General features: G+C 43.0%; 1 protein-coding gene across 1 annotated transcript in view; it reads right to left on the reverse strand.

Annotated features, from left to right (window-relative positions):
• CFAP251 (cilia and flagella associated protein 251) overlaps nucleotides 1–556 on the reverse strand; it is a 71383-nt gene extending 70827 nt beyond the window's left edge. Inside the window, exon 1 of the mRNA XM_061602565.1 lies at nucleotides 128–556. Coding sequence (XP_061458549.1) covers nucleotides 128–514 — 387 coding nt within the window. The 5' untranslated portion in view covers nucleotides 515–556. The remainder of the gene's footprint in view (nucleotides 1–127) is intronic.
• Nucleotides 557–14159: the final 13603 nt, after the last annotated feature.

Genomic DNA, 14159 nt, shown 5'->3' on the forward strand with positions numbered 1-14159 from the left:
AAGAGGGAAGGGAGGAAACCTCTCTTTCCATTATTTTACTGACACCAGATCTCTGTCGTGTCCCCTCCACTCTGCCTGCGCTTTGCCACATTTTACTCACTGCCTCTTTTCTATTTCAAATACTCACAAGAGGGTGCTTGGAGAATGGCCTGCTGTCCTCTTCTAAGGCCATGCCAGGGAGGGCCGAGGACACGACAGACTCCTCCTGTTCAGATGGGGTTATGCTGCTGGCTGTGCTTTGCATTTTGGAGGGGCTACTCTCTCCTTGGGCTGTTTTCACCCCGGTTTCTCGGCTGGCTTGTTCGTCATCACTAAGGGGCCCTTTGCTTTGGAGGGCAACGCCAGCCTCTTGGCCCCCCTCTGTTGCTGCCTTCATAGCTGGGCTACCACGCCCATCGCTGCTAGTGGGGCTTGAGGCTTGCACAGAAGCAAGATCTTGTGGGCTTCCCGTTTGCTCCCGTCTGGCCACACTCTTTCTGCGTTTGTGGAGATGCCTTTCCTCCACACCAACCATCGTTCCTGCTTTTGGCGGCTGGGTCTTCTTATTTTGGCCTTCCAGTTCTTTATCATCCCCAGCAGGGGGCCTTTGGTCCTCCCTGCTGCCCGCAGGAGAGCTTGCTCTTTCCCCAGGAGATTTCACACGGATGGCCACTTCTTTTGAGGAAGGTGGACTTCGACTCTCTTCTGGTGTTTGGCCCTCTTGCGATGCAATCCCAGGCTCTTTCCCCTCCTCTAAAGATGTTCTAGCTGCAGTTCCCTTAGAGACAAAGCAAAGTTTTGGGCTGAACTCGAGAGCAGGGAGGCCATGTGAGGGAGGCCAGGGAGGTCCTCTATTTTAAGGACTGTCAGAGGGAGCTGTCCTCTATTTGAACCCACATCCAGTCCAAGTCCAGTTTAAAGATAAAGCATGATAAAAAGGGACAGGAGAGATCAGCACTTGGAGAGAAGACTGAGGAGATGCACAGGTTACCTAGCCATAGGTATTCCCCACCATGGTGAGATACATTATATTTCTATTATTATTACTAGGGGATGCACCCCTGCTCGCTTCACTAGCCAACCCTGCCTACCCCCCACCAAACTCCCTCGCCACCTATCCCTTTCCTTTGCAAGTCAGCAAAGCTCCCCACTCCCTCCATCTACTCTTGCCTCCCTCCATCTCCCTTCTCTGCTGGCTCAGCAGGTTTGAGAAGTATGTCATCACACTGTAGTTTTCACTGCCAGCTGTCAGCAGCCATGCAAACTGGTGCTGAGCTGCAGGATGACAACTCAGAATTTTATGTATCTAAGGAATATTATATTGATTGCAACTAAGTTCTACTCAGAGTAGACCCACTGAAACTGATGGACTAACTTAGCTTCACGAATTTCAAGGGGTCTACTCCCAGTAAAATTTAGTTGGATACAACCCATTAGTAGCAAAGTACAATATATTATAATAAACAGATAATAATATAATATAATTATTTATATAATAATTATAAATAATTATAATAAAATAAATAGAAAATGTGTTCACATATAAAATTATCATATATACTTACAAAACCACACATACATTTATGATAATAGTTCCTCTTAATTTATATAGAATACTTTGATGCATTTGTACATAGAAATGAGCACGTGCAAGTTTAATATAAAGCAGTGTAATATTTGGTTGCCTTTTTTGCTGATGAATAAGCAGGCACTCTATCAGGATAACACATTCACAGGGCCAAAGTTTTGAAAGCTAACTTTAAAAAAGGGGGGTGTCCAATTGGGAAAATCAGCTTGTTTTATTCATCTGGGTTTTACATAGGTTTATTCAAATTTGCATAAATTTATTTTATTTCATCCCAGATTTAATTTAATATTGCATTTACATATTTGAAGGAGGAACTTTTTTCTCCTTTTTAAAGGAAATGTTACATGCTGCCATGGGAATTTGGCAATTTAAGTTAATTTATTTTGTAGGTTTGCGTCTGAATGAACTTCTACTGATGTCACCTTATGTTACTTTCATACTGTTATAAATGTTTGTTTTGTGATGGTCTGATGACTATATACAAATAAGTGATTTGGAAACACTCTTTGCAGGGCAAGGAAATGACCACACAGACCACAACACTTTGCAGCTGGATGAAGGGACATGTTTCTAACACTGATCTTTTCCTTATAAGATCACTCCCTGAGTGCCCCCTCCTCAATGATTGCTAGAGGATTAACTTTGCTGTATACATTTGCTCTGCAATCACCTGTTCTCTGCTGATTAAAAACCAAAACCAAGGCCGTGTTTTCAGGTAAAGTTATACTAGAAAAACGTAATTGTCCTTCACACTGTAACCCTGTCTGCTCAAAAGTAAGCCCCTTGTCAGTGGGGCTGACTCCCAGGTAAGGGGGCATACAATGGCAGCCTCAATTTGTACTCAACACTCTATCTGTACATGTAGTATACATGGTTGTTTCTTCCTCCCCCATTTTATCTTCACATCAGCCCTGTGAGGTAGTATAGTCTGAGAGTGCCTAGGGTTAGCCAGTGAGCACACTTGTAGCTCAATAAATAAACAGAGAAATAAAGAGGGTTAGATCATTATTTTGTCATGCTTACCAGTAGTATAATGGCAAATTCAGAAGTGCAAGGTCCCTTCATTATAGTCACAGCCATGCCCCCTTCTAAGATTTTAGAATAATCTGGGCAGGTCTGAATACTGCTTTCTACTTCTCTATCCTTGTTAATGCCTTCTCCCACAACAGCCATCAGTAGGAGCTAAACAGCATTAAAAGGGACTGTGTTAGCTACTGAGAAGAGCCTTCTCAGTGACTGACTCACCAGCTTTCACTCTGACTGGCTCCAATCAGCAGAAAAGAACAAGGAAGCATTTTAGAGGCCTCTTTTCAGTGGCCAACACGCTTGCCTTTCATGCTGATTGGCTCATAGAATGCTGGATACATAGGGAACCTGCTGGGACCTGGCTCCCCAAAAAGGAAAGGTTCTAAGACACACACCCCTCCGAGACCCTGGGTGAGTACACCCCTGTCAGCAGCTCAGTTGAAATCAGTGGAACTTTACTAATTTAAATCCCATTATCTAAGCATCCCAAAGACCAGATCCAACCCATAAAATGACTGGCTATTCAATAAAAGTATAAAGAATGGAAGGAAGGACGCATCACCAAGGAAGAGTACCGACGAGCGGCTCAGGCTTGCAGGAATAGCGTAAGGAAAGCTAAAACCCAGAATGAGCTGAGGCTGGCGAGGGAAGCGAGGAACAACAAAAAGGGTTTTTTCAGATATGTTCGAAGCAAGAGAAAGACCAAGGAAACGGTGGGACTGCTGCTCAATGAGGATGGAAAAATGTTGACAGATAACAAGGAAAAGGCAGAACTGCTCAACGCCTATTTTGCCTCCATTTTCTCCCAAAAAGGGAACAGCGTGCAACCTTGCATCGGTAGCAATCTCAGTAAGGGGTCGGGATTGCAGTTCAAGATTGATAAGGAGATAGTCAGGAAATACCTAGTTAACCTAAATGAGTCCAAAGCTCCAGGGCCTGATGAACTGCATCCCAGAGTATTGAAGGAACTTGCTGATGTACTCTCGGAATCTCTTGCCATCATCTTTGAGAAATCCTGGAGAACGGGAGAGGTGCCGGAGGATTGGAGACGAGCAAATGTCGTCCCACTCTTTAAAAAGGGTAAAAAAAGAAGATCCGGGGAATTACAGGCCGGTCAGTCTGACTTCAATACCGGGAAAGATATTAGAACAGATAATAAAAGAGTCCATTGGCAACTATCTAGATGACAATGCTGTGATTAGAAGGAGCCAGCATGGGTTTGTCAAGAAAAAATCCTGTCAAACTAATCTCATCTCTTTTTTTGATCGGGTCACTAGCTTAGTAGATGGTGGAAATGCTGTAGATGTCATCTATCTAGATTTCAGCAAAGCGTTTGACAAAGTCCCCCACGACCTTTTGATTAGCAAACTGGTCAAATGCGGACTAGATGGAAATACTGTCAGGTGGATTCACAACTGGTTGGAAAACCGTACTCAAAGAGTGGTCGTCGGTGGCTCTGCTTCGGACTGGAAGGAGGTCTCGAGTGGAGTGCCACAGGGTTCTGTCCTGGGGCCGATACTCTTCAACATTTTTATCAATGACTTAGATGATGGGGTGGAGGGAAGCCTTATGAAGTTTGCGGATGATACGAAACTGGGAGGAATAGCTAACACAATGGAAGACAGGAATAAAATCCAAAGGGACCTGGATAGACTAGAAAATTGGGCTGAAATTAATAAAATGAAATTCAATAAAGACAAATGGAACATTCTGCATATAATAATAATAATAATAATAATAATAATAATAATAATAATAATAATAATAATTAATAATAATAATAATAAATAATAATAATAATAATAATAATAATAATTAATAATAATAGGCCACAAAAACAAAATGCACGGGTACAGGATGGGAAATACCAGGCTTAGCAGTAGTGCGTGTGAGAAGGACCTTGGAATTGTAGCAGATCGCAAGTTGAACATGACCCAGCAGTGTGATGCTGCGCCAAAAAAGGCAAACGCGGTTTTGGGCTGCATAAACAGAGCTATAGTTTCCAGGTCGAGGGAAGTAATAGTCCCACTATATTCTGCATTAGTCAGGCCTCATTTGGAATACTGCATTCAGTTCTGGGTGCCTCATTTTAAGAAAGATATAGCCAAGTTGGAGCGGGTTCAGAAGAGGGCAACGAGGATGATAGCCGGTATGGAGAACAAGTTTTATGAGGAAAGGTTGAAGGAACTTGGCATGTTCAGTCCGGTGAAGAGAAGGCTGAGGGGTGACATGATTGCACTCTTTAAGTACCTGAAGGGCTGTCACATAGAGGAGGGTACAGATTTGTTCTCTGCTGCCCCAGAGGGTAGGACTAGGTCTAATGGTTTTAAGTTGCAGGAGCGCAGATTCAGATTGGACATTAGAAGGAACTTCTTGACAGTAAGGGCAGTTCGGCAATGGAACCGACTGCCTAGGGAGGTGGTGGGATCCCCTTTGCTGGATGTCTTCAAGCAGAGGCTGGACAGCTATCTGCGGGAGATGCTCTAGCTGTGGATTTCCTGCTGTGAGCAGGGGGTTGGACTCGATGGCCTACAAGGCCCCTTCCAACTCTATGATTCTATGAAAAATTTAAACAACTGCATAGGCATGTCAACATAATAAAAGAGGCACCTGAAAGCCAAAAGCAAGGATGTTGCACAGGACATTGGAACCCATCACACTAGATGCCCAATTTTATTTATTTATTTATTTATTTTATTTTATTTATATACTGCCCTAAGCCCGAAGGCTCTCTGGGCGGTGTACAAAAAGATAAAAAGAAGCAATGTATAAATACAATAAATACAATAAATCAAGAAACAAAACAAACAAATAATAAAGAAACCAAACAACATCCAAAATACAAAATAATAATGAAAAAGCTATTAAAACACACTTTAAAATGCCTGGGAGTATAAAAAGGTTTTCACCTGGCGCCGAAAAGATAGTAGCGTCGGCGCCAGGCGCACCTCATCGGGGAGGCTGTTCCACAGTTCGGGGGCCACCACGGAAAAGGCCCTGGTTCTAGTCACCACCCTCCGAGCTTCTCGATGGGATGGTACCCGGAGGAGGGCCTTAGATGTTGAGCGCAGTGTCCGGGTAGTGTCCAATTTCTGGTTGAGGCCTCTGTAACACAGGGGAGAACTAACTGTTCCTCCAGATGGTCTCTGTGATTGACTGGGGATATAAGGGCCTAGGTGGTCCTTAAGGTATATCAACCCAAGAGCCTTGAACCTGGCCTGGTAGGGTTTTTTTTGGGGGGGGGTAATATGGGATTTTAATCTCTCTAGTACACAAGGTCTAGTTCTCACTATAGTTTACTGAGGTTTTTCTGTTTGTTAGTGGGGGATTTCTTTTGTTTTGTGTTTTTGTTTTCCTGCTTTCAATGGTTTTGTAATGTTTTTATATTGCTGTATACCAGATGAATTCATAAGAACTCTGGCTTTGGGCGGTATAAAAATCTAATAAAATAAATAAATAAATAAACTTCTGAAACCAAAGGCAAGACTCCCAGGATGCTGGATCCTATGTGCCCAACTGCAGAACCCACAGCCCTCTGTCTTTGGACTACTGGGACACCGCTGTTGACTACGAAGCTCACAGTGACAATTCCCCGCATAAATACTTACACCAAGGGAGCAGTCAGCAGTGCTGTCTTCTGAAGTTTCCGGAGGGCCTAGAGAAGTGTTGGTTTCCACTGGGAGAGTGTCTTGCGCAGCCGGTGCTGCTGGCTCTCCATCAGGAGCTACTTCCATGGGTTCTGCAGCAGCCTGGGATTCTGGGCTGGTTTGGATCTGAGGACTTGTCTCCGAGTCCTGAGCAACTTTGGCACCCTCCATCTCTTCTTTTCGTGCCTCCTCTGTCGCTGGTACTGATGATTCCATCCCCTGAGGGCTTTCCATTTTGCTGGTGTCTTCCTCCATCCGCTCTGACAAGCTTTATTGTAAATATAGCTCTGAAGCTGAGAAGCAGAGTTCACAATTAGAAGGTCTGAGATTTCCAGCCAATGAGGAAAAAATGGTCCAGCTGGCTCCTGCAGCTTTAATATTTTTAGGCTACAATCCTAACCTCACTTACCTGGAACTAAGCCCCACTGAATGCAATAGGACTTACTTTTGAGTAGAGATAGTTAGGATTGCACTGTTGCTTACTTATTTATTAAAACATTTATAAATCACCTTTCATTGTAAAAGAGCAACACAGTTTATAAGATAAGATCAATATTATGCAACAGTCAGATAATTAAAAAGCAAAAATAAGAGATATTTCCAGAATTTCCAGTAGAGTCGGTACTAAAAATCAAACCTCGGGAATGACCTCACAAACAGCTATATTTTAACTAACCAGCAGATCACCACTACTGCTGTAGGTGCCTGCTGTGCCTCTGAATTCCGTAGAATTCAAATGGTAATGCAATAAAAGAAATTAAAGAAGCAATAAAAATGCAAATAAAAATCATTATGAATATTTAACGTGATGGATATGCCGTCTCCCATCTTCACCCACAAATCCACACAGACCATCTGGATGACGCTTGTGGACCACAGTTTGGGAACCCCTGCTCTAGATGTCAGAACAGCAACCCGCTACCTACACTGTCCTATGCATTGTTGTTGTTGTTGTTGTTAATTAATTTATTTATACCCCGCCTTTTGGCCAAAAGCCCTCAAGGCGGTTTACAAAAAAAGACACAAATATAAAAATACAATATAAAATACATCAATGAAACAATACAATTTACAAAATAAAATTTACAATTTACAAAAGTTAAATAACGGCTTCACAAAAGCGCTTTTGAAACCCTGAGTGATACAGTATGAGAAGCCCCCCCCCCCGCAATCTGATGCCTTTTAGATGTTTTGGACTACAAGTTTGGCGAGGGATAGATGAATCTGCCAATTTCAGTTTCTCACTTTTCCAACCTTAAATTAAGGTCTGCTCTTGGAGGTCACTGATTCATAGGGTAGCCATAAGTCATAGTCGACTTGGAGGCACATAACAACAACAAAAATTAAGGTCTCCACATTTCCACATCAACTTGTTTAAAACAAAAGTCCTAATGAAAATCCAACAGCGAATTTCTCCATATATAGACGCTTGCATGAAATTCTGCTTAATATATACAACTTTGCAAGGCAATTTCCCTTAATATAATGCATTTTAATGCTGTTTTCACATACGCATTATGCACACTTTACTTGGCTGGAGAACTGCATTGCAAAATTCAGGGAGATACAAATGTCCAAGAATGCCTAGGGTTCAGTTCCTGCATTGTTCCAGAAAGTGAGAATTAGGTAGGTTTGCCTTTAAATGCAAATTGAATCGAACTTCTACCCCATCCCTAATGCATGACCCCTGGCCAGGAAGGATGGCAGGGGGAGGGCTGTAGCCCAGCATTAGCAGCAGAGCACCAAATTAGTAAAGGTTGGCATACAGGGTCCGTTTGAAGGAAAGCAAGACCAAATTATTATTAATAACTATTATTATTAATCTTTTAGGGGGTCTATTGTGATGAAGAACAACGCTGTATATGTGCATAATAAATAAAAGAAATAAATTCTTATTGCTTGTATTCCCACCTCCCTCCTCTTCAAGCGCTGCCTTCATCCATTTTCAGCACACATACCCCTGCCCCCTGCACCTTATCGCAGGCTTCTCAGGACAGGCTTCCAAGGAGTGGGAAGGAGAGAAGCCCTCTTGCAAAAGCAGCCATCACGCCTGTTTTTTGGGAACAAACCACCCTACATTTACCTAGATTTTCCATCCAGATTGGCTCCCAATCAGTTTACAATTAAAATCTATTCAAAGATACAATCTAAGTAATACAAAATCTCAGCAGGCTGGCAAAAGTCAGTTTGCTTCTAACATACGCTGGGACGTGTGTGTGCATAAGTAAAATATACTAAGTCTACAATACAATATATGCTTACTCAGAAGTAAGCTCCACTGGGTTCAATGGGACTTACTCCCAGGTAAGTGTGTACTGGAGGGCTTACTTCTGAATAGACATGATTGGGATTGCACTGTAAGATCAGAACGTTGTGTCAGATTTAAACTCTAGTTGTGGAAAGCCTCCACTGGGATTATAGACAAATATTGTTATGCATTAATGTTTGTTTATCTGCCTTTTTAAACCGCTTTACATGCAGCCTGACGTCATCCGAGCAACGTACAAGATGAAAATAAGATCAATTACAAATAATACAAATTCTAAAAAGAATTAAAGCCATTTGTACAAACACTAAAAACACTTTAAAAGATGAAACCATGACTACAGTAGTCTAAGCGAGAGGAGACGGGTGGTGCATGCCCTGGTGCTCTACGTGGGGCTACCCTTGAAGACGGTCCGGAAATTACAACTGGTACAGAATGTGGCGGCACAGTTGATTAAAAACAGCCGCCGGCGGGATCATATCACCCCAGTGCTGGAAGATCTGCACTGGCTACCAGTTGTGTACCGAGCCCAATTCAAGGTGTTGGTGTTAACCTTTAAAGCCCTATACGGTGTCGGTCCAGTTTATCTAAAGGAGCGCCTCCAGCATCACCAAATATGCCGCCTGACGAGATCTGCCTCACAAGACCTTCTCTCAGTCCCACCAGTTAAGACAGCTAGGCTGGTGCGGACCAGAGAGAGGGCATTCTCAGTTGTGGCCCCCACCCTCTGGAACTCTCTGCCATATGACCTTCGCCATGCCCCCTCCCTGGTAGGTTTCCGCCAAGGATTGAAAACTTGGTTGTTTCAGCGGGCATACAAGTCTCCTAGATAATTTTAGTTTACAGTGTATAGATGTAGGTTGGTGGATTATAATTGTTTTATATGTTAAAACTGTATTATATGTTGTATTTTTAATTATGTACGCCGCCTAGAGTGGCCGTTCATTCGGCCAGATAGGCGGCCTAAAAATAAAATTTTATTATTATTATTATACAGATGTACAATTAATATTTCACAAATGATGGAGTCACACCTCAGGGAAAGCCTTCTTAAACAGAAACATGTTCTGAAACTCCATGATGTTGGCTTCACATCTTCCCTCTGATCAATTATTATGGCTTTCACAATTTGCTATCACAATCATCTGGGATTTGAACCTGTGGCTCCTCCCCCCACCCCCACTCCACACACCCCAATGGCACATGCGCGTCTGGAAAGTTTTGCACTAGTGCGGCAACTGCAAAAAGCTTTTGGGTAAATCAGCCTCCACACCTCTTCATATTTCCTCTCCTCACTTCATTTCGCCTCTCTTGGGCACAGACAACTCTTGCTCGCTCTCCCTGCCGCACTTGGCGCCCTCAGGGCAAGAGGACTTTGAGGCAGATGTCCACGGCCCCATATGAGCAGGAGGGTCCCCAACCGCAGCAGGGCTGTTGGCTTAACACATTTTGCAGCGAAATAACATGCACTGCCATCTCAGGAAAGGGGTGTGCGTGCGTAAGACCAATAAAGCCAGAGTTTAAAATTATCCAACTATGCCCCCCTTTTCCAGCAGTCCCCTCTCACCTGTACCTCCCAAACTCACCTGCTTGGTGTCAACTGCAGCTGAGCTACTTCAGAAGGACCAGTTACTGTTTACATCGGGTGCTGGTTCCCATAGCAACTGGCAGCTGCCGGAGAGCGACAGGCCGCAAAGGAACTAACTGCCAGAGAAACACTCCGGGTTATTAAGACTGGATTGGTCTCTCCTTCTCTTCACCCCCCCTTGTGGCACAAAATGTAAGCCAGGGGTTAACTTGGGGGTGTCCACTTTGGTTATTGCTAGAATCCTGAGGCCCACTGAGCAGATCCAGGTGCAAAACAAGTGGCTCAGGGAGACAGGCATGAATTAAAAAACACTGTCTCTTTGAGCACATTCCTAGCCGAGGAATTTGCTTGGGGCCATAGTTCAGTGGAAGAGCAAGCAGAAGGTCCCAGATTCAGCCCCTTGTATCTCCAAGGTCACCTCCAGACAGCCAGTATTTCACAGAAGGGATTCAATACTGGAAATTTAAGTTTGCACAATTATAGCGCATTAACGTCTTCTGCCTCTGTGGCAGAACACAACCACTTTAAAACTAAAAAAACACAGACTTTTTGCCATCTGGAGAGTTACGGGGATAGGCACTGAAGTGTGGGGTGAACAAACAGTGAACTGGAAGACATATAAACACCGCATAATCAAATCACAATGAATGCTCGTTGTATAACCTTCTCACAAACATATCTGAACAAAATGCTCAACAAAGATTGGCTACAGTCTAACCACTCTGTCAATTAGGGCCCCATCGGCACACTTGGAACAGTCGTGGCTTCCCCCAAAGAATCCTGGGAACTGTAGTTTATAAAGAGAGTTTTTAGGAGTTCCCTATTCCCCTCCATAGAACTACAATTCCCAGAGTTCCCTCTGAAGAGTGATTGATTTATTGATAAACTCCTCTGAGAGTTGTAGCTCTGTGAGGATTAGAGGGGTCTCCTAACAACTCTCAGCAGCCTTAACAAACTACAGCTCCCATGATTCTTTGGGGTGAAGCCATGACTATTTAAAGTGGTATGACATGGCTTTAAATATATAGCGCAAATACAGCCTCCCAGATGGTAGAGCTGGGAAAGATTCCTGATGCTGGAGAGCTACTGCCCGTCAGTGTAGATGATATTGAGCTAGGTGGACCAACAGTCTGTCTAGGTGCGAGGCACCCTCCTATCTCCCCCCTCACAGTTAGGGGGAGATTGCCCAAGCAATTTTGCTGCCTGAGGTGAATGGCAAGATGGCACCCCCTGCAATTCCATGTGCGGAAACTGGGCACGGGGGAGAAATTTGATTCCATTCACATATAGAGACAAATCTATCAAATGTGCACTTTCCAATGCGAGAACCAAAACACAGCCATCCTTCTAAATTCATATCCAAAGTTTGCGATGCTGTTCTTCAAACAACTTTTACAAAAATATATATAAAAGTGTTTATAAAAATCAGAGCTTGGAAAAGTTACTTTTTTGAACTACAACTCCCATCAGCCCTATCCAGTGGCCATGCTGGCTGGGGGGATGGGAGTTGTAGTTTAAAAAAGTAACTTTTCCAAGCTCTGAAAAATGAATATATTAGTGAACATAACATAATAATGTCCATTATATTGGGGGAAATTGCTTGCAAAACTGTGTACATTAGTCAAACCTGAATACAAAAATGTGTTTATTAAGAGAAAAATGCACTGAAGAATTTTCATGATTTTTTTTTAAATGGCAAATTGCTGCAGAAATGTGAACTAAATTTAAGAGTGGGAAAATAAGAAAATGAGAAAACTGAAATGGGCAGATCCTTCCATCCTTAGCAAAAACTGACCAGACTGGCAGTTGAATATTACCTTGACACTGTTTGCCTCCACCATACCTGAGGGCACCAGGACAGGCCGCATCATACACACGGCTCTGTCCTCCAAAGTTCTCACCATCAGTCTCTGCCCCCCCCAGCATCTACTACCTGAGGCAGCTGCCTCACTTGACCTAATGGTAGAGCTGGCCCTACACAGTCCTTTCATCTAAATATCCACACCTGGTCCCCCCCTCCCCCGGCCAGCATTCTTCATTTCAAGAATTTAAAGTAGAAGTGCATTTGGAAGGGTGGGGGAGGCTTTTGTTGAAAAATTATTAAACTCCTGGAAGTCAGAAACCTTTGGAAAGGTATGGCAGCTCAAAAACGTTTACCCCAGATCCGCAATCTACATTCTGCCCAGTGTGATGTTCCTGTATGTGAATGTAATGTAAATATGGTAAGTGCAGGGTTATTATAGGAACTATGGTAAGTGGAGTGAGTGAGAAGGGGGAGTACCTGGGCTGTAGAATGCTGGATGATGATTGGCTGTGTGTTTGAATGGCTGAAGGTATAAATGAGAGGATGACAGTTGAGTCGGGGTGGGTGTTAAACGGTGGGTTGGTTGAAGGTGGTGGGTGTTGAAGGTTGTTGTAGAGAGAAGGTGGCTGTTGAGAGATTGGATTAGGAGTTCTGAGGCATATATTAAGAATTAAGAACATAAGAGAATCATATATGAAACCATACGCTTGTCAACAAAATCTATAAGTAATCTTGTTATTCCTAGTGTTAGCAATAAATATTTTCTTGGTTTACTTAAAGCCTGATTCCTTAGCTGGAGTGTACAGACCGGGGGGGAAGGCAGGGTAACCAAGGCTGAAGAAGAAATTGTATCTAATGGTGGCAGCAGTAAAGGAGGAGATATCGTATCAGCATTCAGTACCACAGAGCAACCCAGAGCTGTGAGCTTCATAGGCAAGAGGCTTCAGGGGGGTTGGGAATTACCTAAACACACAGACACAAGGTATCAAAATAGCCAGGAAGAGACTAAGGCACAGCTATACTGGATACACAGAGTGTTGGGTAGTGTGGCCTAGCAGGGGGATCTTTTGAGATCTGTGCTAGAGCGGAGAGAGGTAAAAATAAACACGACGATCCTGACTGCTGGTAGCCACGAGTGAGAGCGTCACAAGTGGTGCCAGGGGAAGGATGTCACATGTGTTGGCTGTAGCAGTGGGATACAAACAACAGAGAGTCCCTAATAGTGGTGTGGTTAAAAGGAATAACAGATAAATATTACTTGAGAGTGACTGACAAAGAGTATGTGAGCTCCAAAAAACATGGCTGAATATATGAAAATAAAAAGAGAGGAGCTGGTGGATAAATGCATAACGTTCCATTTACCTCACTAGGGTAAAGGGGTAGATGAATTGCAGGTAGCATTGATAACAGTCACATCAATCCAACACAAAGAACCTGTCAGAGAAGAGACCCTAGAAGGGTACTCAAGTAATCCTGCTTATATAGAGTATTTAAGAGAAAAGTTGAGAAGGGAAGCTGAGGAAAAAGACAAGCAGCGGGTCTTTGAAGCTGCAGAGAAGGAAAAGCAACGTGTGTTGGAAACTGAAAGGTTGAGAATGGATGCTGAAAGAGTGAGAATGGATGCTGAGATACAAGTGGAAAAGTTAAAATTAGAGAGAAGTATCATTCTGATGAAACAAGAAAAGAGAAAGATGGATAAAAAATAAAAGTCACTCCAAAAGACTTTGCTGTATATGAGCCTGGACAAGACCCACAAATTTACCTCAACACATTTGAAAAGGCAGCTCAGATGTGGGGGCTACCGGAAGATAAATATATGCAATATTTATCCAATTGTAGGGTTTAATAAAAATAATTGTTTGATATAAAGAAATATTGGTTTATTTCTTGGTGACCTGACCCCTAATTATTCCAGTGGCTAAGCAAATAAAAGCCTGTTTTATCTGGAATTATATTTGCCTTCCTGCTCTTCATACATATCCATGCCCCCAAGTTCTACATGATGTTGCAAATTGTATTACAATAGGATTCCTATACCCTACTTTACATGATTGTAGGCCTTGACATCCTTGCCTTTAGAAATGTAAAAAGTGTAACTCAAATGTATTCATTGCTTTAATGGTCCCGCTTGCAAACAGGCCTCCCTGGCTCCTATCTGTTCTTTGTTTCTGTAGCTCCAAGCGCTTATCTCAAGGACAGTAGAAAATATGCAAGCCTATGTCTGTTGGAAACTAGATGTTGCTAGTTTTGTTATCCCAAGC

The sequence above is a fragment of the Rhineura floridana genome, chromosome 19 (genome assembly GCF_030035675.1).
Source record: "Rhineura floridana isolate rRhiFlo1 chromosome 19, rRhiFlo1.hap2, whole genome shotgun sequence".
Lineage (NCBI taxonomy): Eukaryota > Metazoa > Chordata > Lepidosauria > Squamata > Rhineuridae > Rhineura > Rhineura floridana.